The sequence below is a fragment of the Zonotrichia leucophrys genome, chromosome 14 (assembly GCF_028769735.1).
Source record: "Zonotrichia leucophrys gambelii isolate GWCS_2022_RI chromosome 14, RI_Zleu_2.0, whole genome shotgun sequence".
NCBI classification, from domain to species: domain Eukaryota; kingdom Metazoa; phylum Chordata; class Aves; order Passeriformes; family Passerellidae; genus Zonotrichia; species Zonotrichia leucophrys.
The window spans coordinates 14,203,055-14,230,418 of record NC_088184.1 but is presented as its reverse complement, the minus strand read 5'-3'; the positions used below and the strand labels follow the sequence as shown (position 1 = coordinate 14,230,418).

Below are 27,364 nucleotides of genomic sequence, written 5' to 3'. Positions count from 1 at the left end.
CTGCCCGCTGCACGGTGTTGGGGTGTCCCATCCTTTGGCTCATGGGGGAAGTGGCGGGACACCGGGAACACCGCAGGGCTGGCGGAGAGGCACCGGGGGATGAATGGTTCAGGCATTGCCACAGGGGTGACAGCATAGGGGTGACAGCAGAGGAGGGGTGACAGCACAGGAGGGGTGACAGCACAGGAGGGGTGACAGCCGCGGGCCCCCCGCCCCTCCCGGCCCAAGGTCACCCGCGCCCCGGGCGCCACGTGCGGGCCGCGCCGCCAGCCCCGCCCCTGCACGGGCCAATGGGAGGCGGGGAGGGGGCAGAGCGCGGCGCTGATTGGCTCAGGTGCTTCCCGAGCGCATTCCCCGCCGCCGTTCCCGGGGCGGAGCGCGGCGCTGATTGGCCGCGGCGCGGAGGGGGCGGGGCCCGGCCGGGCTATGGTAGCGCGCGGGCTTTGGCGCGCTGGCGGAATCGGGAGCGGGTAAGGACCGGGACTGGGACCCGGGCACGATCGGGGTGTGCGGGTGGGGAGAGCAGGGCCGGGGCACGGCAGCCCGCTGAGGGACAGCGCCGGTCCCCGCCACGCGGGGCAGGGCAGAGGGGCGCGCCCCCAGGCTCTCGGGATGTGGGAAGTGATGGAGTCGGGATACAGGGGGTGCAGGTCTAGGTGGAGACAGAGCTTCGGGGATGGGGTTCCCCAGGTGAGGTACCAGGTGTGGGGGAGGTCTCATCCTGCCTGGGAATGGATGCCTCTGTCCCTCCCTGCAGTGAGCCCATCCTGGGCTGGGGGACATGCAGCACCTGCATCCTGCTCGGAGCCACAGCACTGCCCCTCGCAGCCTTTGCTCAGCCCAGCCTCTCCGGCCGTGAGGATTCCCACCCTGCCAGTGAGCCTGGGCTCGGGCCAGAGCATGGCTGAGCATCCCTGCCCAGCAAGGGCGGCGTGAATGGACTTTGGCAGCTTGGCACAAGGAAACCGCGTGGAATTGCTTAATAACCTGCTCACGGACCTTCACCCGTCCTTGGGGGTTAATGAGTAAAAAGATGGATTGTTTTCTGCCAAGGCAGCAGCTAGGCTGTTACTCCTTCCCCAAAAGCAGCATCAATTGGGCCAGAGAGCTCCTGCCAGGCCTGGGCATCACCCATGCCATGGAACCCAACAGAGGCAGAACTGCTGCCTCTCAGGGCCTCTCAGCTCCACAGGATGCTTCAGTCAGGGTTAGGGGCAGGACTCTGACCTGCTGGGGTTTTGCCCAAGGGAAAGCAGCCAAGAGGTTTAAGCATGCTGGGCATCACAGCATGTGTTAAATTGAGATCTGTGGGTACGAGCATTTCACTGCCCTTGAAATTAAACATCAGGCACTGCCGAGCTGGGCAGGGGCAGCTCAGGGAGGGGTGGTGATGGGAGAGTATCAGACATTATCAAAGCACCGGAATTAACAAACTGATCTTAAATCAGCAGGGGAAGCCTGAGGGTTGTGTGTGTTTTCCTCACCCAGCAGCCCGTGGCTGTTCCCAGGGAATACGTGGGATGGCAGCAGGCAGCACTCAGGGAGATGTGGGGGCACCCAGCCCTGCTGCCATCCCACAGACTCCCTGCTCCCCTGGCAGGTGACTCAGAGCCAGCAGCAGCACCATGGCGAGCTCAGCACAGGGCCTGCCCAGCGCCGAGCTCTGGGCCTCCCATAACAAGATGGTGATGGAGCCGCTGGACACCAATGACCCCGAGGTGAGAGCCCCTTCTTGGCTCCTGCCCAGCTGCCTCATTATCCCCCAGCCAGCCATGGGGATGCTGACCTGGTCAAGCCAAGGACGTGGCAGGGTCCAAGGCTGAGCTGCTGGAGCCCATCCATCCTCTGTGCTCTCTCTGGCTGGTCGGGATCAGCTGCACCAAGAAGGGATCACATCTCTGTTCTCCAGCACCTTTCCAAGCCCTGTTCCTGTGGTGGAACGTCCACATCTCCGTGCAGAGATGGCTGAGGCCATTTCTCTCCTCTCCCAAAGGTGCACAGCATCATCAAGAAGGAGAAGCAGCGGCAGAGGTTGGGGCTGGAGTTGATTGCATCGGAGAACTTTGCAAGCCGAGCAGTCCTGGAGGCCCTGGGATCCTGCATGAACAACAAATACTCTGAGGGTTACCCAGGACAGAGGTATGGGGCTGGGGCTAAGGCCCACCAACCCAAACCCTGGCAGGGTGGGAGAGGAACCAGAGAGGGAAGCAGTGTCCTTGTGCTGGCAGCCAGGCTCCTCCAGGACAGGCTCTGACCTTCTCAGCCTCTGTCCTTGGCCACAATGGGACAGTCTCAGCAGGGTCACATCTGCTGTGGCTGCACTAAAGGGGCACCACCCCAGTGTGTCCCCAGCCTGGTCACAGGGCCTGTTCTGAGTCCTGAGTTTGGTTTTATCCTTGTCCTGCACTGCAGGTACTACGGCGGGACGGAGTTTGTGGACGAGCTGGAGAGGCTGTGCCAGAAGCGAGCCCTGCAGGCTTACCGGCTCGACCCCCAGAAGTGGGGAGTCAATGTCCAGCCCTACTCAGGTATTGGGGTGCTCAGGAGAGCCAGGGCAGTTTGCCCAGGCCCCTGTGTGCCCCAGCATTCATACCCAGCCCGCTGTGCTCTCTCTGCAGGGTCACCTGCAAACTTTGCGGTGTACACGGCCCTGGTGGAGCCCCATGGCAGGATCATGGGGCTGGACCTGCCCGATGGTGGCCACCTCACCCACGGCTTCATGACAGACAAGAAGAAGATCTCTGCCACCTCTGTCTTCTTCGAGTCCATGCCCTACAAGGTAGGGAGCTGCTCCAGCCAGAGCCAGGATGCAGTTATCATTAGTGTTGGTGCCTCAAAGTTAAAAGTGCCAGCACTCCCTCCTGCAGGACAGCACTGCAGCTGATCTTCACCACAGCGAGGTGGCTGAATCCTCCTCTTCCTCTCCCAGGTCAACCCCAAGACCGGTTACATTGACTATGACAAGCTGGAGGAGAACGCCCGGCTCTTCCACCCCAAGCTGATCATAGCAGGTAAGGGTCACACCTGTACCAACCTCCCTGGTGGCAGGGCTGGGGTGGCTCCCTGAAACCCATGGATGCTGCAGCGCCAGGAGGAAACCTCCAACACAACCACCCCGCAAGGAGCTTGTGTACAGCCTGCTGGGCTGGCTGCACTGCAGGCCTGCTCCTGGGGCTGTGCCAGGCTGCTGCACATCCGCTCCTGTCCCCTGCTCACCGCTGTCCCCACAGGTGTCAGCTGCTACTCGCGGAACCTGGACTACGCCCGCATGCGGAAGATCGCGGATGACAACGGGGCGTTCCTGATGGCAGACATGGCGCACATCAGCGGGCTGGTGGCTGCTGGCGTGGTGCCCTCGCCCTTCGAGCACTGCGACATCGTCTCCACCACCACCCACAAGACCCTGCGGGGCTGCAGGGCCGGAATGATCTTCTACCGCAAAGGTGCCCGGGGTGCCGAGAGGAACGCTGCAGGCTAACGCTGCTTCCTGCTCCAACTGGGAAAGAGGGAGGGCAGAAAGATCCTGGGAGTGTCTGGGGAGCTTCCCTGGCTCAGATTTGAAGAGGAACAACCACTGTGCCTGCTCTGAGCAGCCAGGGGGTGAAAGCAGCTCGTGGGAGAAGGGTGGCTGTGCTGCCTTGTCACCATGTCCTCCCTGCCTCACAGGCACCCGCAGCGTGGACCCCAAGACAGGCAAGGAGACCCTCTACAACCTGGAGAGCCTCATCAACCAGGCAGTGTTCCCAGGGCTGCAGGGAGGCCCACACAACCACGCCATTGCAGGTATGCAGCCAGGCTGGCTGCCAGCTCCAGCACGGCAGAGGGAGCTGGCAAAGGGCTCCTGGCAGGGCTCTGACCCCCAGCAGCAGCACAGGAGGCTCCAGCTGCCCTACAGAGCTCACAGACTGGGGACACTGTGGCAAAAGGCAGCTGGTGATCCAGCATTGCCCAAGGAGTGACCAAGCCTGTCCTGTGTTTTGGCTCATGGCTCATGCCATGTTAAGGCAAAGGAAGGATCAGTCCATTCATTCATTCATTCAGCTCCTGTATGGCTTCTGCTGGCAGTGCCATTGCGGATGGGAGCCCCCCAAATCTGACCCTGGCCTGCCTCTATCCACAGGGATTGCCGTGGCACTGCATCAGGCCATGACACCCGAGTTCAAGGCTTACCAGCAGCAGGTGGTGGCCAACTGCAAGGCACTCTCATCAGCACTGATGGAGATGGGCTACGACATCGTCACAGGTGAGGACACGTCTCGGCAGTGGGATGGGGCTGACCCTGGGCAGCTCTTCAAGGACACCATGGCAGGGTTCTCTTGGCACAATTCCTCACCCCTTGTTAAATCTCAAGTCTTCTTTTGCTGAAGCACTTCCCCAATCCCACCAAAGTCCTCTCTTTGCAGGGGGCTCTGACAATCACCTGATCCTGGTGGACCTGCGCAGCAAAGGCACAGACGGCGGCCGGGCCGAGCGGGTGCTGGAGCTCTGCTCCATCGCCTGCAACAAGAACACGTGCCCTGGTGAGGGATCCCACAAGCTCTGCCAGCCCCTGCTCCGCCCCAGGAGCCGGGCTGGATGCCCACAGGTGGTTTCAGTGCCAGGTTTGGTCACGGGTGCCTCGTTGTGCTGCAGGTGATGTCAGTGCCCTGCGGCCCAGCGGGCTCCGCTTCGGGACACCGGCTCTGACCTCGCGTGGCTTCCGGCAGGACGATTTCCGCAGGGTGGCCCAGTACATCCACAAAGGTGAGCTGGGGGCTAGGGAGCCTCAGCTCCAGCTCCAGCCTGCATCAGGACAGCTCCCCTGCATGAGGAGGCACCAGCTGGCAAGGGAGAACACCCAGCAAGGAGGAACAACCATCCTACCTCCACATCTGGATGTGAGAGGGCAGCTGGGACCAGCCAGACTCTCCCCGCTGCAGGCAGTGGGCTGAAAGCCTGTCCCTCTGGCAGTTCTCTCCCCGTTGTCCTCAGGAGTTCCAAGTTGTGTCCCTGGGCAGCAAGTGCCTGAGATGGGAAGGAGGGAGGGAGCAGGGCTGTGTCATGGGGGGCAGCAGGGCTCTGTCCCGGGGGGCAGCAGGGCTGGGAGAGCCCTGGGCTGCAGCAGCTGTGAGGGCTGACCAAAACATCTCCATCCTGGCAGGGATTGAGCTGGCTCTGCGTGTGCAGAAGGACATGAGCCCCAAGGCCACGCTGAAGGAATTCAAGGACAAATTGGAGGACCAGAAATACCGTGGGGAGCTGAAGGCACTGAAGGAAGAGGTGGAAGCCTTTGCAGCCACGTTCCCGCTGCCAGGGCTGCCTGTCCTGTAAGGAGACACAGCCGTGCCTGCTCCCAGAGCCACGGGAGCACCCAGGATCACAGCACACCCCCAATCCCCAGCCTGACACCAACACCCCAGTGCCTTCTCCCAGCCCTTCCCTGTGAGGCTGCAGCAGCAGCAGCTCCTCCTTTGGCTCTTACTCCCCCTTCCCCTCCCATGTGGGGCACAGGGACCCCATGAGTACCACCCCTGTGGGGACACCAGCCCTTCACCACTGTGTCACCGAGCACCAGGTCACCCTCACTCACCTCATGGTGCCATCCAGCTCGTGCTGGCTGTGGAGCAGCAGATGAGATGTAGACTGGTCTGTCCACGTTCCCTGGACACCCTGCCCATGGCAGTGTGAGGGACAGGGGCTCCAGCTGCACAGGAACCTCACAGCCACTAAAAGCCCCCCTGGTTTCAGCCTCGAGGATTCCCCTTCATCCTGTGTGCCTTGCCACCTCACAGGCTACGACAGGGCCAAGCCTTGTCCTGAACATCCCTCCTGGGATCACCATCCCATCCTAACCAGGTCCTCCAGTATTCTCTGAGACCCCTTGGCACAAAGCTTAGGTTGAACCATTTTTTAATAAGCATGTTAAAATTAAGAACTGAACCACAACATATGACAAGAATTATAAGCTTTAAAAAATACGACCAATTTTTTTTTTTTTTTTTTTTTGTATTTCAAAAATATCTGAACCCAAATAAATATTTTTTTTTTTAAAAGTACATTTCTCAGACTAGTCATTTGGTGTTAACATCAGTTAAACTCTTGTGCAGTGACACTTACAGCACGACACTAAGACATGCTTGGGTTTCTCCCGGTCACACTCGCCCTAACTACTGACGCAAGCATTCGGCACGCACAGGCACACACACGGAACTCAACATGCAGGAATAGGATACAGTGCTTTTTTAAAATAAGATGAGAATTCATCACAGCCTCCTGGCAGCCTTCAGAGGCAGCTCCAAGCCCAGCCCCATCCCCGTGGCAGCAGCCGTGCTGCCGGCAGGACCGGGTACCCTGCTGCTGCCTTCCAGTGAAATCCGTCCCAGGGAGCAGGGGCTGGGGGTTTGTGACCCCTCCAATGCTGGGGTGCAGTTGGGTGCTCTGACATTGTGCTCTGGGGCAGGGCTTCTCCTGCAGCCTGGGCAGCTCCCTGAATTCCCTCAGACCCTGTTACAGGAGCCTCCTCACTGTGCTGCTGCAAGCCCCGGGTCCGGCCCAGCTCCTGCAATCTGCAGTGTGGGCTGGCTCCCACCACCAGACCAGGGGCTCAGGACCCTCACACTCAATAAAACCCAAAGAATTGGCCTGGGAGCACAGAGCCATCAGCTCCCACCCTGGAGTGCCTCCCCACCCTCCCACCACGGTGAATATTGCTAGAGTATAGGCAGCTCTGAGGAGCTGCTCAGAAGTGATTGCTATCAGATGAGAGGAAATCTGAGCATTGTTCTCTGAGAAATGAAACCTCTGTAGGGTTAAGATCACCTACAGCTATGGCTGAGCCTCCTGGGCTGGGAGCTGGAAGCAGAGGGGTTAGTGGGGAGCAGAGCAGGGCCTGGAAGGAGCAGGAGTGGGGAACGGGAGCCCTCCCTCCTGGCCGGGAGAGGCTTCTGCTCGGGTGAATTCTGATCAGTGAACACCTCCCCTCCCCGGCAGCCGGGGGAGCCAGCGGGGCTGTGCGGGAGGAGGTGGGGACATGCTGGGTGGCAGCACTCACAGAAGCAGGGGACACGGCCATGCAGGGCACCGCTGGCTGGTGAGGGTGGCACTGCCACTGCCAGGACCCCCCTGCTCCTCGGGGAAGGATGGCTCAGGCAAGAGAACGACACACACGTCATGGCAGGAGCTGTCAGTGCAAAGGCTGTGGCTCGTTGTTAGTCTGTGAATATCAAACTGGTCAGGTGCCACACCAGAGATGGGGCAAGTCCTAAAGTGCCAATACAGGATCTGCACTGTACAACAGCAGCAGAACAGAGACAGAGAAATTACAGAGGAAAGAGGAACTCAGCTCCCAGACACCAGCTGCCCTCAGAATCCCCCCAGTTTCTGCCACCACAAGCAGAGAGGGCTCCAAACGCCCAGAGGTGCCACAGCCCGGTGTCCACTCCCCTTTTCCAGTCCAAGTTCAGAGGTTACACTGCTGAGAGGAGCACAAGCACTCCAGGGCGTGTTTCTCCACAGCTCCCAGTTGCAGATAATCCCAGAGCTCCTGTTGGGAATCAGAGATGTTCCAGCCCCCGGGGCACCCTCCCCAGTCAGAGCTGCTGGGTGGCAGAGAGGTGAAGCAGGTCAGACAGGTGGCAGTGCAAGTATTGCTCAACACAGCCTTGAGTATCACATACTACAGGTTGGACAGAGGGAGTAAGAAGTGAGTTATTTCTCAATTTATGAGCACAGCTGAACACCACAGGTCGAAACCACTGTGACTAAAATGAGCCACCACGAATCATCTCTCCCACTCCGTGCTGGAGGAAGACGTGTGAGTGAGTCAGCAGGAAAAAAGTCTGTCTGTCCTTCCCTCCCTCCCTCCTCAAACCCAAACAGCACTGGGTGGTTTCCCAGCAGGAAACAAGCTCCTGGTTGGAGCCCTGCTCCAGAGCAGGCTGCTGGGAGCTTTCATCTGCCTGGTGTCACCTGCATTACTCATCTCCCTCCTCCCCCAGGGAATCTCACCTCAGCTTTAGTGTGGAAGTTTGGGTGTGCATGAATCAATCAGGGGGCACCTTGAGGCACCTCAGGAAGCAGAAAATTGGATGGACAAAGAGCCTTTCACCAGCAGACTCAGCTCACATGAGACAGGAGGGCACAGGCAGGACAGGAGAAGGCTTTGAACACACTGTAAAGGTGAGAAGCTCACCTTCAGCAAAGGCCACACCACCCTGCTTCCAGCCACAACCTCAAAACACCATCACAAACAACCCCTGACCCTGGAAATCCCTCTGGACAGAGCCACGAGGCCAACTTGGCTGAGCCACCACAAACAGCATAACCTTCAAAACACCTTTGTGCCCTGTGGGTTTGTACCCCAGAGAGCCTTTCCAGGGGAGAGGAGGAGGTGGCACAATGCTGAGGCACTGATGGTGGTGCAAGTGACAGCCTCCCCAAGGAGCCTCCCTGCCTCCAGACAGGGCTTTGGAGGAGTGCAGGTCTCACAGCAAGTCCCAGTGGGGTCTAAGCCACGCTGGGGAACCTCAGGCTGTACACAGAAACCTCCCAGGCTCAGAAGGAAGATCACATTCACCTCCAAAGCTGCCTCACATTATCACCATAAACAGAAGTTTAAAAAAAAAACCAACAAACTAAAGAACAGATCAGCTCTTGTATGATGCCAGCTGCTCTCACCCGTAATCAGCATTAAAAAGAATTAAAACCAAGATTAGCTTTCCTAGAAAGACTTTTCTTACTTGGAAGTACCTTGGGAGCTGCTGCTGCCCATGGCACTGGGCAGAGCAGCCCAGGATCACCCATGAGACTCCAGAGGGAAGTGCTGTGCTTGGGCACAAAGCTGTGGGCACTGACAGGAACCACCTGGGAGTGCCACCACGTTGTTGGCACCTCCTTTATGGCACAGAAACTTTGAAAGGAAAAGTTTTCAGTAGCCAGGCTCAGGAGCAGCAGTTCTGCCCCATCCAGAGCCACTCAGGAGCCCTGGGAGAGGTAGGCAGGACATGACAATGGCTCAGCCAGGAGCAGCAATGCCAGCTCTGTTTCACCACAAAGCACAAACGCCAACTCCCCAACAAAATAAAAATAAGTAAAATAAAATAAACTATTATGGATAAAACACAGAATCCAGTACATTCATCCCCGATCTCCTGAGCACTTGCACCTCACCAGCCTGTGCTAACAGCCTGCTGTCTCACAGCGTGGCTCCAGCTGAGCCATCATTCCTCCACCACAAAAAGCACCTCCAAACAGGGCCCTCACCCTCCTTCAGTTCCCTCCTGCCTTTAAACCTTTAAAAAGCCACCCCCGACCTCACACGCTCTGAGCATTCCCAGTGTCCCTAAGGATGCACAGTCCCCCTGCAGCCTGAGGAGCATCCCAAGGCTCCCTGCAGCCTGAGGATGATCCCAAGGCTCCCTGCAGCCTGAGGATGATGCCCAGGCTCCCTACAGCCTGAGGATGATCCCCAAGCTCCCTCCAGCCTGAGGAGGATCCCCAGGCTCCCTGCACACCCAGCAGATGGGATGTGACAAATGAACAAGGCACAGTGCTCTACATTCGCAGCGGCCGGCGCCTCGGGGCTCACCAGCCTTAGGGACTGCTTTCACCTTCCTGATTTTATCCACGCTGGGAAAGCCTTTCTGGAGAGAAGCACGTGTGCCTCCACTGTGCCCCCACTCACCCAGGGACAGCCTATCCTGGGAAGTGCCCAGAAACTCAGTGCAGGAAGGGACAGCACCCACTGTGGCTGTGCACAGGCCTGTGAGCTGCTGCCCTGCCAGGGGGCTCTGAGCTTCACTCCCATGACAGTCACATTGGTGGATACAAAACTTCACATGGCCTTTACACCTCTGGTCACAGCCCTGGCTCCATGAAGGACCTGACAGGGCTCAGGGTTCTGGCAGAAGCATGCAGGACACTGTGCTATGTGGGGGGCTGCACACTGGTCAGTACTGATCCCCGAGATAGCTCACCTCCCCTCATGCCATAACCCCCAGGATGCTGCTGTGATCCACTATAACAGTGCCCCTTCTAACATTTACAGAGTGCCTGATGGTTTATGTGATGGAACACCCAGAAATCCAGAAATCCACTCCCACAGCCCCAGATTTCTGTGGAGCACACACCAACACCTGGGCCCCTTCCCCACGTGTGAGAGCTGCTGCAGACAGCAATGCCAAGCATGGATGAGCTCTGTCAGACCCTGCACGTGGGCACAGGGCCTGTGCAAGGCTAGATTTTGTACAAAAAGCTGGGCACATAGTCAAATCTGAGCAGGGGGTTCCTCCCCTGCCCCGGTTCCTGAATGTAGTGCAGCTTCAGCAGCTCGGCCAAGTACTGCACGATTTTGACATCCTCATTGGCAAGGCCCAGCTGAAGCTTCAGGAAGTTCATCCTGCGATTCACGACGGACTCCTCCGGTTCCCTTTCGCTGATGGGGAGGTGCAAATGGTGGCAGAAGGTGAAGAGGAAGGCTTTGGAGCACAGCTGGGTGAGGATGCTCTGCACGTGCATGTAGTAGGTGCTGCCCCGCTTGATCTGGGTGCGGTGGTCGGCCAGCCTGGCCACCACGCTGCCCTTGTACAGGGGGCACCGCAGGGTCTTGCTGTCGGCGTCCAGGATGCTCAGGTAGCGGCTGTAGCGGCTCAGGGCGTGCAGCACGTTCACCCCGCCGGGGGACACTGCCCTGCAACGGCAGCACACAGGTCAGGGCTGCAGGGCAGCCACAAGGAAGCAGCACGGGGCGTCCGTGCCCTGTATGAGCTAGTGGAAGATCTCTGGGGGTGAATAAAGCCTAAAAGGGGACAAATTGACTCTAAAGAAACCTCGATTCCCTGGATTCCCACGTGCCCTGATCTGTACTGTGCATGCTGCAGCATAAACTGCCTCACTTCAGGTCAGCTCCCTCCCTCAGTGACATGCAGAGGGACTCACAGGACATCTCTGGTGAGCAGACACCTTTTACAGCAGCTCAAAGCCTCCCACTGTGACTCAGAAACCCAAAGCATCCCCTTTCCCAAGAGCTCCCCCCAAATCCCCTTGGAATGGAGCTGTTGTGAGGTGGTTGAAGCCCTGAGTGCAGCAGAACCTTCTGAATTTCCTAAAAGACAGAACCATCCTTAACCCAAAACATTTCGTGGCTGAGCCTATTTGTCACTCAGGTGCAAACCCACAGCTCACAAGGATGCAATTACCCACCGAGCTTAACCTAATGGTATTGAAATGCAAATGAGCAGCCTACGCACACCCTTCAGCTCCTGCATGCTTTGTGCTGACAGCTGCTGGGCTGAGACACAGCTCCCAGCCTCTAACTGGGAGCCCTAACTGGTGTAGGGGCTGCCCCAGTGCCCAGGCAGCACCTGGCCATAGGAGACACTGGATCCTCACTGGAATAAATAGTTCAGCCTCTGAATTCCTTCCCAGAGCCCTCCTACAAATGGTTTGTGGAGAGCAGCCACATTAAACTGAGCACTTAATTAACATTCCACGGAGGAGAGCTGAAATGACTGACACATGTTACAGGCAGCTCTTAAATAAAGATTTCTGTTTATAAAAATGGCATCTAACCACAAATATTGAGCAACAAGTAAACACTTGGGGTTTTTAAAAACCTCCCTGACAGACAGAGAGCTTGTGAGCAGCTGCTGGCAGAGCTGTCATCCTGCCTCACAAGCACAGAAATGAGAGCAAACTCACAGTTTTGGATAATTTCCCCCAGCAATACAATACTCTGCAGCTCAGCAAGCAGGTTTCTGTGTTTTAATTTTCCTGCTGTTTACAAACACTCCTGCAGGAGCTGTTCCAGCCTGGCTCTGAGCACTGTCTGCCACTCTGACTCATGTTTTCCACGCTGGTGACAGCAATGGCCATTCCCTGCCATACCTGCACCCAAAGCACAGAACACATCCTGGAACACACCAAAAAATCCTTTTCATCAACAAGGGCAGGGCCCTTGAGCTGAGCAAACATTCTTTGCTAGTATGAGCTAATAAGTGAAGCCACAGCTCAGGAATGGGTGCTGGGAAGGGGCACTTGTTTTTGGGACAGCTCTCACCCTAAGCAGAGGTTTCCTACAATCCCAACACTGCTCCTGCACAGCTCCAGGGACCTTTCTTCCTCACCAGCACAGCCTGAGGTGCTGCACTCCAATTCTGACCTACAGATCTCATCACTTCTTCAGTAGGCTCCAGAAGGTAAAGAAGGCTCCTCCCCTCAAGCACAGCACCATCTACCCTAAAATTCCAGTCAGAAATGTGAGAAGAGTTCCAGCAGGAGATGGCAAAGCAGAGCACACAAGGAACTCCATGAGCACTTGTACCAGATCATCCAGGAACCCAGCAGGACTCAGATGTTTGTTCTCTGCTTTGCCAGACAAAAACCTCCTGGCCAAATAACTCACCTGAGACAGGCAGCAAGTGCCCAGCAGATGTTTTAAAGATTAACTCTCAAGTGAGGCTGGATGCAGGGATAAATCTGCTCCTTTTCCTACCAGCAGAAATTCGTGGCAGCTACGTTGGTAATTCAGAGACCTCCCCTGCACACTCATTGCCCTCTGAGATGAAGCTCTCACCACACACCTCAACCCTACTTAAGCAACCAGACCCTGGCATTTACCTCTGCAGTCCAATCAACTTCCACTTCTGGAAATCCACCAGGTGCAGAGCGGAGGTGACCCAGTGCTTCACGGGCTTGGCGTACCCACCACAGCTGGGCACGAAGATGGAGAGCGCCGTCACCAGCCTCTTGACCATGGCCTCGTCCTCGCCCAGCACCACCAGGGTCCTGCCGCTGAGCAGGGAGTAGATGGCGGGGTGGGCAAAGGGGTACTGGCGGATGAAGCGCAGCGCGTTCTGCCCGGCCCTCTTCCTGTGCCTGTCCGCGGCCGCCGCGCACGCCGGCTGCGCCGGGGACGGGGTCCTGTCGGAGCACGTGGAGGCGGCGCTGCTGATGAGGCTGGTGGAGTCCGAGCACTCGTCCAGGCTGCTCTTACTCACCTCCCTGCTGCCCGTCAGGCGGCGCGAGTCGGGCTCGTAGGGCAGGAGCCCCCCCGAGAGGGCCTGGTGGGAGGGGAAGCCCCCGCGCAGCCCCTGCTCGGCCGGGCCCCGGTAGGGCTGTGGTGGGATCCGCACCACACCGTCCTCCTCGCACGGCCTCTGCCCCAGCTGCTCGGCCAGCGGCTCCAGGAAACTGGGGCTCTCCTTCCCGATGCAACAGGCAGCATCCACCTGCACCAAGCTCTCCTGCTTGGAGATGTCGTCCTGCCCGTCGTGCGCGCCCGGGTTGGCTCTGGGGGTGAAGCGAAGGCCTCCCTCGTCATCATCCGCGTAGGGCTCCTCGTTAATGGCACTTGGGTAGCTGGCTTTGAAGTCCTCTGGGATGAGGGCCTCGGAGGGACACGTGCTGAGCACCTCGATGCTGTCCTCGCTGACCGTGCGCCGGCTGCCCACCTTGCTGCGGCCGGCCTGGGGGCTGGCCATGGCGGGCAGGCTGGCCTGGCTCTCTGATTTTGTCAGCCCAGAGCCCGACTTCTCCGTGCCCAGCACCTCGATGCTCTCCCCGCTGCTGATGCTGCCTTTGATATCTGCATCCAGATAGTCCAGGTTCTCCTGCTGCTCAGACATCACGGACTCAGACATCTTGGGTTCTTCACAGTCCTCCATTTCCTGCTCCATCTTGATGGGCACACACTCCACGCTGGATTTGTAGGAGCCCAGGCTGATGACCACTTTGGGAGCAAGGGACTCTTCCAAACATTTTTCATCCATGGCATCTTGGCCGAGCCCCTGGCAGCCTCTGTATTGTTTTTCAGGAGGTTTTTCATCCAGGAAAGAGACATCCTCAAAGAGGAAGTTGGTGACACTCTGCTGCTTGAGGAGAGCCCGGCTGATCTGCTCTGTCAGGAGGTAACAAACATCCCCTCGAAAAGTCCTCTCGATATGGTGCAACTGGTCAAGGGTCTGGGTGAAAAAATAAACATCACAGAGCTCCTCCAGTGTCTTCAGCTTCTTGTCAAAGCACTTGGCAGACTTGGCTTTGATGAGTTTGGGGGTGTAGGATGGCACGTGGGTGTAAAGGTGAGTCTCACCAGGCTCAGAGGCAGTTGGGTCCTGATCATGGCTGCCCGCATCAGCCTGGTCCAGGGCACACTCTGGCTCGTAGGCGTGGAATTCAGAGTCCTTCAGCTTCCTGTAGGGATACGACCGGATTTGCCTCAGCAGGTCTTGATGCTCTATGATCGATTTTTCCACGCTGGCCAGCTCGTTGGCCTTCTCAATGGCCTGGGTTGTGTAGTAGCCCTTGTCGTTGGCTTTCTTCTGCTGCTCAGTCTCGTTGTGCAGGACGGTCCTGGTGTAGTCAAGATCTTTCAGTTTCTTTTCCAGCTCGTTGGCAAACGCTTTCCGGTTCCCCGTCTTCAGGCATTCGGAGGCTTTGGAGAACTCGGTGGAAAGTTCCTGAAACTGCTGCATGATTTTGTGCTCGTCAGCAGAAATGTAGGCCATGCAGAAGGGCCTCACAAAGCCCCTGGCTTCCAGGTCATACAGGGTCAGGTGGTGCACGTAGGCAAAAGCCCCTTCCTTGGAGTCCCCCAGCACCACCTTGGAATCCTCCACAAAGTTCAGCTTCGGGTAGGCAGAGCCAGGAGGGTGCCCCACGAAAGATGCCTGGTAATCCACAGACATGATCCGCAGGGAAAAGTAATTGAGATCGAAGGTGCCCGACACTTTGGCGTCATCGGGGATGGTCAGGAGGGGCTGGGGCCCCACTTGCTCCGAGAACTCGGAGATGAGGATGAAGTCCCGGGTGAACTTGGAGCCGGCGACCTTGGCCCAGGGGTTGGCGCCCTGGCCGGAGAAGGGGAACAGCGGCACCGAGTACTCCTCGGGCAGGGGCGGCTCGCGGTACAGATCATCCTCCAGCTCCTCCTCCCTGGTGAAGGCCACCACGTCAGGGGCGCTGATCATATTTCCCGCAGGACGGGACCGACATGGAGCAGCGACGCGCCCCCGGTCCCCCCGCCACCGCCGGGCCCCGCGGGAGGCGCCGGCGCAGCCCCGGCCCGGCCCCGCCGCTGCCGCAGCCCCGGGTTCCCCTCACGCCGCCGCCATGGCCGGAGCCGCCGCCTCCTCACGGACCCGCAGCCATCTTGGAGTCACATGACGCGCGGCCTCTGACCCCGCCGGCAGGAAGCGACGCCACCGCCTCCTCTTCCTCCTCTTCCTCAGCTGGAGTTGTTTATATTTACCGTCGTCGCTTTTTGTCGTTACCGACCGTGGGACGCGCCCAGAGGCGGCGGGAAATGGGGAAAACCGAGGCGGAGCGGCGGCGGGAGAGGCGCCGCGGAGCATCTCGGGAGTTGTAGTTCGTTGGCGCCGCCGCGGCTGCGCTTTACGGCAGGACGTGACGGTGACGGGGAGCGACAGCGGAGCGCGGGAGGTCTGGGAGGTGAGGGGAGAACGGGGAGAAAAGGGCGAAGGAAAAAGAAAGGGAAGGGGAAGGGAAAGGGACAGCCCGAGGGGGATCGGGGGTGATGAGGGGACTGCGTTACCCCGGTACGGGAGAGCCCAAGGGGGGATCGGGGGTGATGAGGGGACTGCGCTGCCCCGGGTAAGGGACAGCCGAGAGGGAGCAGGGATGATGAGGGAACTGCGCTACCCCGGTAAGGAAGAACCCAAGGGGTGATCGGGGATGATGAGGGGGCTGCGCTGCCCTCGGTACGGGAGAGCCCAAGGGAGGGATCGGGGGTGATGAGGGAACTGCGCTACCCCGGGAAGGGACAGCCCCAGGGGGATCGGGGGTGATGAGGGGGCTGCGCTGCCCCGGCTATGGGGGAGAGGGCAGCCCCAGCCCCAGCAGGAAAGGGCCGAGGGACGGGCTGCAGGACCCCCGACAGCTGTGCCTGCAGGGGAGGGGGTGACATCTCCATCCCCCAGGGGCTGCCCCGAGCCTCCCGGTGACCCCGGCGCTCTCTCATCCCAGCAGCACCGGCCCGGGACGCGGAGCAGCAGCAGCAGCAGCAGCAGCATGCCCTGGCCTCACCCCCTGTGATGAACGTGTCCGTGCGGCTGCTCCGCAGGGCCAGCATGCTGCCCCAGCCCTGGCGCTGCTTCTCGCGGGCCGCGGAGGAGGTGGCGCTGCAGAGGATCCGCAAGGTGCTGTGCGTGGCCGAGAAGAACGATGCTGCCCGGGGCATCGCCGAGCTGCTCTCCAACAGGAGGATGCGGCGGGTAGGAACGGCCCGGCCACGCCGTGCTATCCCCTGGGGCACGGAGACAGGGGTTGGGCGGGTCTGTGTTGTGTATGGCAGCTCCAGCACTCCCAGCAGAGCTTGGCATGGCCATTTCACATCAGCACATGGCACACTTGGTACTGGTTTTGTCCCTGGACACACGAGGGTACAAGAATGTTCTGCGGACAGACATCACTTGCCCAAATGTATTTGGGAGTCTCAGGTCCTTGTGGGTTAAGCCGAGTGGGAATTCAGCTCCCTCTGCCTTCCCGTGGTGAGAGCTCCCTGGGTCCTTCCTGACAAGGGCTTCAGAAACTGACACCATCCATTGGCATGCATTTCCCTGTCTAAAAGCAGCACTTCTGCAGCATCAGCAGTGTCAGGGGTTTGCTGGAGGTCACCAAATAAAACAAAAACGGGCTGTGGTTTGGAGAAGAAAAATTAAATTATTTCTACTCTCTGCTGCTCTGGTAACAGTTTGCATAATCACTTCCTGTTTCCAAACTAAGGAATTTCCAAACTAAGGTGCTGCTAGACCTAGGCCAGAATCAGAGAGTCACTGAGGTTGAAAAAGACCTCTGAAATTATTGAATCCAACCCATGATCCCCACCTTGGCACCCAGACCTGAACACTGAGTGCCACATCCAGGTGTTCCTTGAACACCTCCAGGAGTGGTGACTCCACCAATTCCCTGGGCACTTGCAATGCTTGATAACCCTTTCCATGAAGAAATTCTTCCTGATGTCCAGCCTAAACCTTCCCTGGGACAGCCTGAGGGTGTTCTCTCTCACCTTGTCACCTGGGAAAAGTGGCTCCAACCTCCTTTATTTGAATAAAAGGTGTTATTGAGAACCTGGATGCTGACAGTCCCAATCAAGACATCAATCATCCCACCTCTGTAAAAAAAGCAGTAAATACACAATCTAGAAGCTTCCATGAGTCCCAGTTAGGTGGGAGGTAGCCTTGGGGACACTGCTTGTCACTTGGAACAACATAGGAGTTTCTAAAAACTGGCCAGCCCCATTAAATAAATCAGTTCCTCATTATTCATGGGGAGATAACCCTGGCACCACCTTCAGGAATGGTTTAAAATCCTCTTACCTTGGGAATCACCATTTCAGTGCCTCCATAAATGATACAGGAGATTTCCATCCCAGTGTGGACAAAGCAGGGCAGGATGGATTTGTTTCCTGTTAAAAATTTTAATTAAAAAAAATTTAAGAATTTGTGTCCTGTGAAAATCCAGAAACTCAGGAATTCTCCTTTTCCTTCCAGCGAGAAGGGTTTTCCAAGTTCAACAAAATCTATGAATATGATTACCAGATGTTTGGCCAGGTAAGAGTTCTCTCTCCATCTGCTGCTGGATTAATGAAGTACAAATACTAATTAATAAAAGCCATTTCTCAGGAGTTAAAAAACACAGGGATGTTCTGCCCAAAGATGAGAAAAAGTCAGATGTTGTTTTCTTTGCTCCACCACCTGTTTTGTTGCTCTAAATCTTTTAACTTTCTGGTTTTATGTCTGTCAAAAATATGTTGCTGTTTCAAATTGGGAGCTTCCTACAAAAATTGAGGATAAGACCATGGATGGAGCTTGTTATGATGTTGCTCCATCCCTGGAAGTGTTCCAGGCCAGGTTGGATGGGGCTTGGAGCAGCCTGGGACAGTGGAAGGTGTCCCTGCCATGAAAGAGGTGACACTGGATGGGCTTTAAGGCTCCTCCCAACCCAAACCACTCTGGGATTAACAGGAGAAAGGTGTCACTAATCATTTAAACTGAGAACCAAAGGGAGATTTTGGGGCTGTGAGTAGTTTTTGGTGAGTGATGGGCACTCATTTCCTCGCTGTGTCTCTTGCAGAACGTTACCATGGTGATGACATCCGTGTCAGGACATTTACTGGCTCATGATTTTATCATGCCATTTCGCAAATGGTTGGTACCTTGTGGCCCTGGCAGGGAGGGGAAGGGCTCTGTCACCTCCTGGCCCTCACAGGAAGGGCTCTGTCACCTCCTGGCCCTCACAGGAGGGGCTCTGTCACCTCCTGGCCCTCACAGGAGGGGCTCTGTCACCTCCTGTTCCCATCCCTGACACTGCAAGCTCAAAGGGGCAGGGAGCGACTCTGACTCAGAGCAGGGTGATGAGTTCCAAATTTTATAGAAAATAGCCAAAATATTGTTTCAAATTCCTGTCTTCAGAGTGCTAAAACCCCCTCAAGATATAATACTGGTTAAAATACATCAAGGCAGGCACAGGGAGTTAAACTGACCCCAAAATGGGATGGTTTTGTGTTCTTTGTTCAGCTGGGAGCTGTTCTGGGAAGCAAGGTGCTTTCTTTGCCTTACCTCCTTTTGTACTCTGGGCTTCAGATTGGACAAGCTGCTTGTTGCCTTCCAGATTTGCTGTTTTCTCTGGCTGGTTTTTCATTCTGTTGCTTTTAAATGTTACTCAGCATTTCATTTCTGTTGTCTGAAACCAGGCCTGTAATAAAATACATTAATTCCAGTACTTAGGGAGCACCAAGTAGTGTCTCACAAAGGGTCTTTTAGTTTATGTGATGCACACACACGTTTCTCCTCTGTTTTCCAGGCATAGCTGCAACCCTTTAGCTCTTTTTGATGCTGAAATTGAGAAGTATTGCCCTGAAAATTACCTGGATATCAAGGTACATCATGGTTAAGACTTTGAAACTGAGCTCAGGGGTTGGCTCAACAAATCTTGTCCCAGACAGAGGGATGATCTTACCTTTGTCCTTAACATCCACATTTCTGCAGTTTAGCAGATTCCTCCTACATTTCCTAGGACTGTATATGCTGTTCATTTGTGGCACTGAAACTCTTGTTCATGTACAAGTAGTGCAGTGAAGGAACAGCTAAAAATAGAAATGTTTTTTTCCAACAAGGTGGAATTGATGATTGTGTCTCAGTTCTACAGAAAAAGACATTTTTAGAAAACAGATTGTGGCACAACCTGCTCCAAGCCAAACTTTTTAACAGAATTAGATGTAAATAAATGACTCAATTCTTTTAAAAGCTGCCTGATCTCCCGAGACACACAATTACAAAATGTTATTGCAACAACCCATCTCCATGGATACACATTGCATTTGGTGTTCAGTGAGTCATTCTGAAATGAAATGACAGAGCAAGTGGCCTGGAATGTTCTCCCTGTGTTGTTTTTCTCCTCTCAGAGAACCCTTGAACGGGAAATCCAGCAGTGCCAAGCCCTGGTGATCTGGACTGACTGCGACCGAGAAGGAGAGAACATTGGCTTTGAGATCATCCACGTGTGCAGAGCTGGTGTGTAGAGCATCTCCATCACTCTGATTCCATTAATGGTTCAACAACTCCTTCAGCAGAGGCAAATTCTCAATTCTATTGTGTCCAGGTTAAATGCTGACTAATTATAATAATGTGGCCATACTACACCAGAAATGCAACCAGCTGTTGGAACACTGTAGAATCAGTTGACAGCACGATCTCTTAAGCACTCTGACTCAGAGCAGGGTGATGAGTTCCAAATTTTATAGAAAATAGCCAAAATATTGTTTCAAATTCCTGTCTTCAGAGTGCTAAAACCCCCTGAAGACATAACACTGGTTAAAATACATCAAGGCAGACACAGGGAATTAAACTGACTCCAAAATGGTTTTGTGTTCTTTGTAAGTGTTTATCAGCTGCTCCTTTCTGTTGGTGATGGAGTCCCTGTGCTTTCTGTGTGTGTGTGTGCAGTGAAGCCAAACCTGCAGGTGTTCCGAGCACGGTTCTCTGAGATCACCCCTCACGCCGTCAGGGCCGCCTGCGAGAACCTCACCCAGCCCGACCAGAGAACCAGCGACGCCGTGGACGTCAGGCAGGAGCTGGACCTCAGGATAGGCACGTAAACATCTCTTACTGGAACCTCAGCTCAAGGCAGAAATGCCCTCTGTAGTCTCATGAAACTGATTTTTAGATCAGATATGACTAAAAGACATCTCATGTTTTACTGGGAGTGTGCTCTTTGAATCAGAGCATCATCAACTCCCAAGAGTGAATCCAACCTGTGACTGATCCCCTCCTGTAAACCAGAGTCCTGAATGCCACATCCAGTCGTTTCTTGAACATCTCCAGGGATGGTGACTCCACCACCTCCCTGGGCAGTCCATTCCAATGTTTCAAAGCCTCTTCTGTGAAAAAATTCCTCCTGAAAATAGGAAATTTCTCCTTGAAGCAAATATTAAATTTATAGCTCATGCAGCACTGACAAGCTTCTTCAACTGAGTATTATAAAATTAATGCTCAGAATATTAAAAAGATCTGAAGTACTGTGATTATCACTCAGCATTGTTGTACTCAGTTGTGGTGCCCATTTTGTTCCCCCAGGTGCTGCCTTCACCAGATTCCAGACGCTGAGGCTGCGCAAGATCTTCCCTGATATTTTAGCAGATCAGCTCATCAGCTATGGCAGCTGCCAGTTCCCCACACTGGGATTTGTAGTTGAACGCTTTAAAGCCATCCAGGCTTTTGTTCCTGAAGCCTTCTACAAAATTAAAGGTATGTTTGGGGAAACACTCCTGGGCTCCATCTTCAAGGTTTTGATGTGGATAAAAAGGAAAAACATTGGAGCAACTGACACAAAAACGCTCCAGAGATATTTTCCTCTTCCTCTGCCATGAACACTGAGGAAAGATGGAAGGTTTCCAAGCTCCTTTGTGGTATTTCCATTTTGTGGCTCCTGCATCAGCCAGCTCTGTTGTCCCTCACAGTGACCCACGACCATGAGGATGGCAGCGTGGTCTTCAACTGGAAGAGGAACCGGCTCTTCAACCACACGGCGTGCCTGGTCCTTTACCAGATGTGTATGGAGGTAGGAAAGCTTGTAAATAGTTGCATAATCCAGATTCAGCCAAGCATTCCCTGTATCTGTCTTGCTCAAGACTTTTAAAGAACAGTTTGTGTAAACTCCTGAAGGATATGTGGGTTTTGCTTGCTCTGTTTAGGATCCGGTAGCGACTGTTGTTGATGTTGTGAGCAAGCCAAAGAGCAAATGGAGGCCCCTGCCCCTGGACACTGTGGTATGTTTGAACTCTGGGTAGGGTTTCTCTGAAAAGAGCTTTGAACAGATGTTTTACTCACTGCTTTGAATTATCCACTAATACTTTTGGGTTTTCTGGCTCTTCCCAATGCAGGAACTGGAAAAATTGGCTTCCCGCAAACTGAAAATAAATGCAAAGGAAACAATGACAATAGCAGAAAAACTCTATACTAAAGGGTAAGAAAGCAAGACTTGGCTTGGTAAACTTAATTCTTCTAAAACTAAATGGCCTTTTGTTAGAAATGGGAAGCATCTTGGAGCAAGTCTCAAATTGCTCTCCTGTCTTTCTTCCCAAGGTTCATTAGTTACCCTCGAACTGAGACCAACATTTTCCCCAAGGAGCTGAACCTGTCTGCCTTGGTAGAACAGCAAACACAGGACCCAAACTGGGGAGGGTTTGCACAGAGGATTTTGGATGAGGGTGGGCCGACCCCTCGGAGTGGAACCAAATCTGATCAGGCTCACCCTCCCATTCACCCCACAAAATATGCCAGCAACCTGCAGGTGGGTGTAACCAGAGGGAACTGGATGGGTTGTGTTGCTTGATAAATAAAGATAAAATCTTAACGTGATCATTAGCACAAAATCCTCACCTGAGACCCCACTGATTTGTGATGTCTTGTTAATCTGGGAGGACACTCACCCTTCTCACTGTCTGATCTCAGGGCAATGAGCAGAGACTCTACGAGTTCATCGTGCGCCACTTCCTGGCTTGCTGCTCTCAGGATGCCAAAGGACAGGAAACAACTGTGGAGATCGACATTGCCAACGAGCAATTCATTGCTCAGGGACTCATGATCCTGGCCAGAAATTACCTGGAAGTGTATCCCTATGACAAGTGGAGTGATAAGGTAATCCCTTTGAGTAACATAAGTGGGAGAGGCTAAAGTAGCACTTCACTGCCAACTTTAGATCTCTCTGCACAGCATCTTTTGCCCATTTCTGTCTGATTTAGAGCCTTTGTCCTGAGTGAATGGACCAGGAAGCAGTTTCAAAGAGACTCTCCTTCCCTCCAGGTTATCCCTCTGTATCAGAAAGGGTCTCGTTTTCAGCCCACCACGGTGGAGATGGTGGATGGGGAAACCAGTCCTCCCCTGCTCCTCACAGAAGCAGATCTCATTGCTCTCATGGAAAAACACGGCATTGGTCAGTACTGGCAGCGTGGCCTCTTGCTCTTGGCAGAGGGAATTCTCCCCAGGGAATTCTCCAAATGTTGCTGTAGATAAGAAATGACTTAAATGTGCAGAAAAAAGGGATATAAAGGGCAAAGTCCAGACATCCTCAGGAGCCTGCAGAGTGCCTCCAGTACCCAGGGAGGGGGGAAATTTTTTGGTTCAGGGTGTGCTGCCAGCACTTTGCTGACCTCAGTGCCAGCAGGGCACAGGGGCAGTGCTGCTCCTCACCATTAGCTGTGTCCTTGTCCCTGGGCATGGGAGAAATCACGTCTTGGCTCCTGATTTGGCTGACATCTCTGTGCTTCCAGGGACTGATGCCACCCACGCCGAGCACATCGAGACGATCAAGACGCGCATGTACGTGGGGCTGACGGCGGATCAGCGCTTCCTGCCCGGCCAGCTGGGCATGGGGCTGGTGGAAGGTGAGCAGAGAGCCCTCACAAAGGTGCCAGGGGCCTTACTGGCTCCTTCCTTTCACTTACCATCCCACGTATTCCTCAGGCTATGATTCCATGGGCTACGAGATGTCCAAGCCTGACCTTCGAGCTGAGCTGGAGGCTGATCTAAAACTGATCTGTGAGGGGAAGAAAGACAAATCTGTAGTGTTGCAGCAGCAGGTCCAGAAGTACAAGCAGGTCTTCATTGAAGCGGTGGCCAGAGCCAACAAGTGAGTCCTGTCTTTGCCCTCTTCCTTCTGCTTTGTTTTGCTGGGAGGTGCTTGCTGCTCTTCTGGGGCTCAGCCTGGAGTGGGGGATCCTGTCACACTCTTTTCCTGGAGCTCTGCCCCCCATGTTGTGGTATTTGTGTGGGAAAGGATGACTCAAAGCCTGGCATGCTGTCAGGAGTTCCTCCCAGCCAAGGGTTTAAACCAGGATGAGCAGTTAAGATTAAATTTGGGGATGGCAACATGCACTGACCTCTGATGTTGTACCCACACCTTTCCTGTTCCAGAAACGTGGTGCTGAGTCAGTGTGCTTGTGGAGGAGCTCAGAGGGGCTGTGTGGGGGGCAGCAGGCTCTGAGTCACTGCAGCACCTCATTGCTCTGCTCATTTCTTTACAGGTTGGACCAGGCCCTGGCCCAGTATCTGGGAGAAGCTGCAGAAGTTCCAGAGCAGGATGAGGTGTACCCAGCCACGCCCCTTTCTGTTCGGAAATGTCCCCAGTGCAACAGTGACATGGTCCTGAAGACCAGGAAGAACGGCGGGTTGGTGACCTCCCCTCTTGTGGCCTCCTGTGTTGGTTTGTTGTGTTCGTTTCTCCAGGCTTTCATTTTTACCTCCTTTGGTGAAAGCTTGGAAACCTTGGGCTGCAGCTTGCTGACTCCACCAGCTACCTGAGCTGTGTGGACTCAGCTGAATCTCTTCTCAAGTAGGCATTTCCCCTGTAAAATTGCAGTTTTGACAATTTCTAATGGCTGAGAAGACACGAGAAGGGATCCCCAACTGTCTTGAGTTTGCCTCTTCCTCATCCAGCACCTTTGTCCCTCGGCAGGTTCTACCTCAGCTGCATGGGCTATCCAGCCTGTAAAACTGCAGTCTGGTTCCCTGATTTTGTGGTGGATGTGAGCAGGGATGAGAGCATCTGTGATGTGTGTCAACCCCATCCAGTTCACAGGTAGGTCATGCCAGTTATCCCTTGTTGGACATTGGGGCAGAGACTTCCATGGGCTAGGCTGGGCAACCATTTTCCATTCCAGCCTTGGAAAGCTGGAGTAGCACTTGGCTTGGGGATGGAAGGAAGAGGAGTTGGGGAAACTGGCCTCCATATAGCAGAATCAAAACAATAAATAAAAGTCCAAGTGTAAATTGAGGTCTGTTGATGAGAAACTGGGAGACTGACTCTTCCTTTCCCTGCAGACTGAAGTTTAAATTCAAGAAGGGCAGCGTTCCCCCTGTGATGCCCCTGGAGTTCGTTGGCTGCATTGGAGGCTGTGATGAGATGCTGAAAGAGCTTTTGGACCTCAAGTACTTGCACAGATCATCCCAACCTGCACCACCCACCCCCCAACCCGGGCACCACCTGCAGGCCAACCACTCCCTGAACAGATCCAGCAGCGAGACCAGGCAGGCCAGGGGGACCTCAAATGTGGCACGGGGACACCTGCTCTCCATCAACACCCCCAGAACCCCCAGGGCTGCTCCTCCAGCTGCTCCTCCAGCTGCTGCAGACGACGGCAATGCTGTGGTGTGCAACTGTGGCAGCGAGGCGCTGCTGCTGACCGTGCGCAAGGACGGCCCCAACAAGGGCCGCCAGTTCTACAAGTGCGGCTCCGGCTCCTGCAACTTCTTCCTCTGGGCTGACGAGCAGCCACAGGACAGAGGCAGCTCCACGCCGCTCCAGCCCGCTGCTGGGAGAGCCCCAGCAGGATTCCAGAGGCCAGGAGGAGGCAGGGAGCCCCTGGGAAGCAGCAGCTGGGACACTGGAGGTGGCAGTGGTGGTGGCACGGTGTGCAGGTGTGAGCAGCCCGCGGTGACGCGCACCGTGCAGAAGGACGGCCCCAACAAGGGCAGGCAGTTCCACACCTGCCCCAAGCCCCGGGAGCAGCAGTGTGGCTTCTTCCAGTGGGCAGATGAGAACGTGGCACCAGGTATGGCCGGGCTGGGGGCACACTGCAGGGCTGCAGGCTGTTCTTCAGCTGAACAGAACAAGGAGATGCTGGAGAGGGTCCAGGGGAGGCCACAAAGGTGGTGGGGGGTCTGAAGCATCTCTCCAGCTGAGGGAGCTGGGCCTGTTTAGTCTAGAGAAGAGAAGACTGAGAGGGGATCTCATTAATGCATGTCAATATCTCAGGGAAGGATGGTGCCAGGCTTGTTTTGGTGACAGGATGAGGAGCAATGGCCAGAAACTAAAACACAAGAAGTTTGACCTCAACATGAGGAAGAACTGCTTTATATTAAAGGTGGCAGAGCTCTGGAGCAGCTGCCCAGGGAGGTGACAGAGTGACCCTCTCTGGAGACATTCAAACCCACCTGGCATGCCAGGCAAACTGTGCTGCTCCCCCTGCCCTAGTTTGGGGGTACAGGGAAAGAGCAAGTCATTCTGGAGCTTTGGTCAGAGGTGAAACTGGAAAGATGCTGAAAAGAAAAATAATGACAAAACAAGGGTGCAAAAGAGAGAGAACTGACAAAAAAGGACATAACCAAGTACAGAAGGGGAGATGTGGTCTGTGAGAGATCTCCCTCCTCAGACATTGAGCCTGAAGGGGCAAAGTCAAACTTTCAAAATTACTTAGACCCCAAGTTCTTCTCTGCCATGTTCTGTTTCTGCTTCAGCTGCAGACCAGAGCATCCAAGCAGGCAGATCAGCTCCCCCTGTGCTGTTCCCACAGGTCTCTAATGCTGCAAGACAAATAGGGAACATTTCACTGTTCAAACAAGTCTGAAGCAAATGCAGGTTCAGGAATAATCTCAATATCTTTGATCTGCTATTTTGAACTTACCTTGTGTTTCTCACCTATTTATGTTTTCAAAGATCCTTAAATTCAAGTTGTTTATCTCTAGGCCCTTCTGGAGATGACTCTTTGAACCACTTTGGCAGCAATGGATACTCCAGGGGCTTGGGAAGCAAGGCCAAGAGACCAGGCAATCTCTCCTCAGCATCTGCTGCCAAGAAGCCACGGACCTGCAGCATTTGCCACCAGCCTGGGCACACGAGGAAAACCTGTCCTCAGAACCACTGAGCTGGGATGGAGCTGTGAGAGCCTGCCAGGACCAGGGCTGTGAGCTCTGCACAAGGAACTGGACTTTGGGAACAAGTCCCTTGAGTGTTTTTTGGGGGGGCTGGCTGCAGGCTGCTCCTGCCAAGGGATGCCATTTGTTTCAGCAGGGGTTCAACCAGCTTGGAAAAGTGATTCCACCACCAGGTTTTGTTTCCAGCTGCTCTTCTGCTGAGCAGTTTGGGACGGTCTGAACATTTCAAGGAAGCACTTGGAAGCTGAGTCTGTGGAGAAAACTGCACTGCATCATCCCCTGCACCATCCTGGTGTTGTTCCTGGCCTCTCCATGCAGGGAAAAACTGGATCAGGACAGACACCAGGACGGACACCAGGGCTGCCAAGCTCTGCTCAGGCCCTGCCTTTCCACAGTGTGGAATTTAAGTTCCCTTCTCAGTTGATGTTATCTGAGCAACATTCCCCTTATTGTCACCCTTACCTGGGTTGTGAAGGAGGGTGAGGTGCTGAGGAGCTGGGTCTGGTGCTGGCCCTGGAGGAGCTCAGCTGCAGTGCTCAGGAAAAGCCCTCATTTTAGATGGTTCCTGAAGTTGAAGGCAAGTTCTTCCTCAAACTTTGAGACATGCCTTTGTGATGCTGCTAGCTGATGAAAGTAATTTTTGTCAAACTAAATGAGTTTCTTATTAAAATATTATTTAAATTTTAAATTTGATGCAGTGACACCTTAGCTTTCCCTAATTATTTCTTCCTACATCAAATAGTGAAGCTTTTACTGTGAAAGCATCCAGCCAAATCTTGCTCTTTCCAATCACTGGAACAATAGAGGAGCTTTCTTGGCAGAAACTCCCCACAGCAATTTAGAAGTGAGCTACAAAGAGATGGGAAAAAGTTTTTATCTCACCAGCTGCATCTGCTGATCTGGGACAGACAGACAGAGCTGGCTGAGCTGAAGAGAAGCTCTGTTTTCCTGTTCTGAGTTCAGGCTGAACTCCCTGGGAAGCCAGGCTGCCTCTTCCCTCGCTGCTGGGGCTTCCTCTGTTCATCAAAGGAGGGGATCTGCAGGATTGCTGTGTGCTCTGCTGCCAGGAGCTCCAGGGCTGCTCAGGGTCCTGCACAGAGCAGTTCCTGGGGCCAGCACTGAGGGGGGACAGCCTGGAGCCCTTGGAGGGCAGCTGGAATCAGAGCCCACAGCTCTGAAAGAGAGCCTGAACCCTGCAGCAGTCCATTGCTATCAGGCCC

At 54.8% G+C, this 27,364-nt stretch overlaps 3 protein-coding genes across 4 annotated transcripts; 2 read left to right on the top strand and 1 right to left on the bottom strand.

The window, feature by feature from the left end:
- Positions 1–382: 382 nt before the first annotated feature.
- On the top strand, positions 383–5,879 carry SHMT1 (serine hydroxymethyltransferase 1). The gene is made up of 12 exons (XM_064726342.1): positions 383–470; positions 1,601–1,718; positions 1,994–2,139; positions 2,413–2,528; positions 2,619–2,779; positions 2,930–3,011; positions 3,231–3,443; positions 3,667–3,783; positions 4,121–4,243; positions 4,404–4,520; positions 4,633–4,743; positions 5,141–5,879. Exons 2-12 carry the CDS (start codon positions 1,626–1,628, stop codon positions 5,308–5,310), a joined length of 1,449 nt encoding a protein of 482 aa, XP_064582412.1. The 5' UTR covers positions 383–470; positions 1,601–1,625; the 3' UTR covers positions 5,311–5,879.
- SMCR8 (SMCR8-C9orf72 complex subunit) lies at positions 5,873–15,085 on the bottom strand. The gene is made up of 2 exons (XM_064726341.1): positions 12,595–15,085; positions 5,873–10,666 (listed from the first exon to the last, which is right to left on the bottom strand). The coding sequence occupies exons 1-2, from the start codon at positions 14,940–14,942 to the stop codon at positions 10,213–10,215; spliced, it is 2,802 nt and encodes a 933-aa protein (XP_064582411.1). The 5' UTR covers positions 14,943–15,085; the 3' UTR covers positions 5,873–10,212.
- A 213-nt stretch (positions 15,086–15,298) lies between these two features.
- TOP3A (DNA topoisomerase III alpha) lies at positions 15,299–26,813 on the top strand. Of its 2 annotated transcripts, none has more exons than XM_064726339.1 (20): positions 15,299–15,423; positions 15,961–16,205; positions 17,484–17,543; positions 18,067–18,140; positions 18,796–18,871; positions 19,397–19,505; positions 19,938–20,081; positions 20,568–20,738; positions 20,951–21,051; positions 21,185–21,259; positions 21,374–21,456; positions 21,576–21,783; positions 21,945–22,130; positions 22,296–22,425; positions 22,763–22,876; positions 22,956–23,121; positions 23,516–23,659; positions 23,947–24,069; positions 24,312–25,042; positions 25,956–26,813. In XM_064726339.1, the coding sequence occupies exons 2-20, from the start codon at positions 16,026–16,028 to the stop codon at positions 26,132–26,134; spliced, it is 3,054 nt and encodes a 1,017-aa protein (XP_064582409.1). In that variant the 5' UTR covers positions 15,299–15,423; positions 15,961–16,025; the 3' UTR covers positions 26,135–26,813. The 2 variants fall into 2 exon arrangements, with proteins under 2 accessions (XP_064582409.1, XP_064582410.1); XM_064726340.1 differs by having other exon boundaries at positions 15,958–16,205.
- The last annotated feature ends 551 nt before the right edge of the window (positions 26,814–27,364 follow it).

What these genes read in the sequence shown, in the direction of transcription:
- SHMT1 (XM_064726342.1), top strand. Translation starts at nt 1,626, where the DNA reads ATGGCGAGCTCAGCACAGGGCCTGCCCAGCGCCGAGCTCTGGGCCTCC. An exon ending in TGGACACCAATGACCCCGAG is followed by an intron (nt 1,719 to 1,993) that starts GTGAGAGCCCCT and finishes CCTCTCCCAAAG; the next exon opens with GTGCACAGCATCATCAAGAA. An exon ending in GAGGGTTACCCAGGACAGAG is followed by an intron (nt 2,140 to 2,412) that starts GTATGGGGCTGG and finishes CCTGCACTGCAG; the next exon opens with GTACTACGGCGGGACGGAGT.
- SMCR8 (XM_064726341.1), bottom strand. Translation starts at nt 14,942, where the DNA reads ATGATCAGCGCCCCTGACGTGGTGGCCTTCACCAGGGAGGAGGAGCTG. An exon ending in AAGTTGATTGGACTGCAGAG is followed by an intron (nt 10,667 to 12,594) that starts GTAAATGCCAGG and finishes CTGCCGTTGCAG; the next exon opens with GGCAGTGTCCCCCGGCGGGG.
- TOP3A (XM_064726339.1), top strand. Translation starts at nt 16,026, where the DNA reads ATGAACGTGTCCGTGCGGCTGCTCCGCAGGGCCAGCATGCTGCCCCAG. An exon ending in ATCATGCCATTTCGCAAATG is followed by an intron (nt 18,141 to 18,795) that starts GTTGGTACCTTG and finishes TCTGTTTTCCAG; the next exon opens with GCATAGCTGCAACCCTTTAG. An exon ending in CATGGAAAAACACGGCATTG is followed by an intron (nt 22,426 to 22,762) that starts GTCAGTACTGGC and finishes CTGTGCTTCCAG; the next exon opens with GGACTGATGCCACCCACGCC.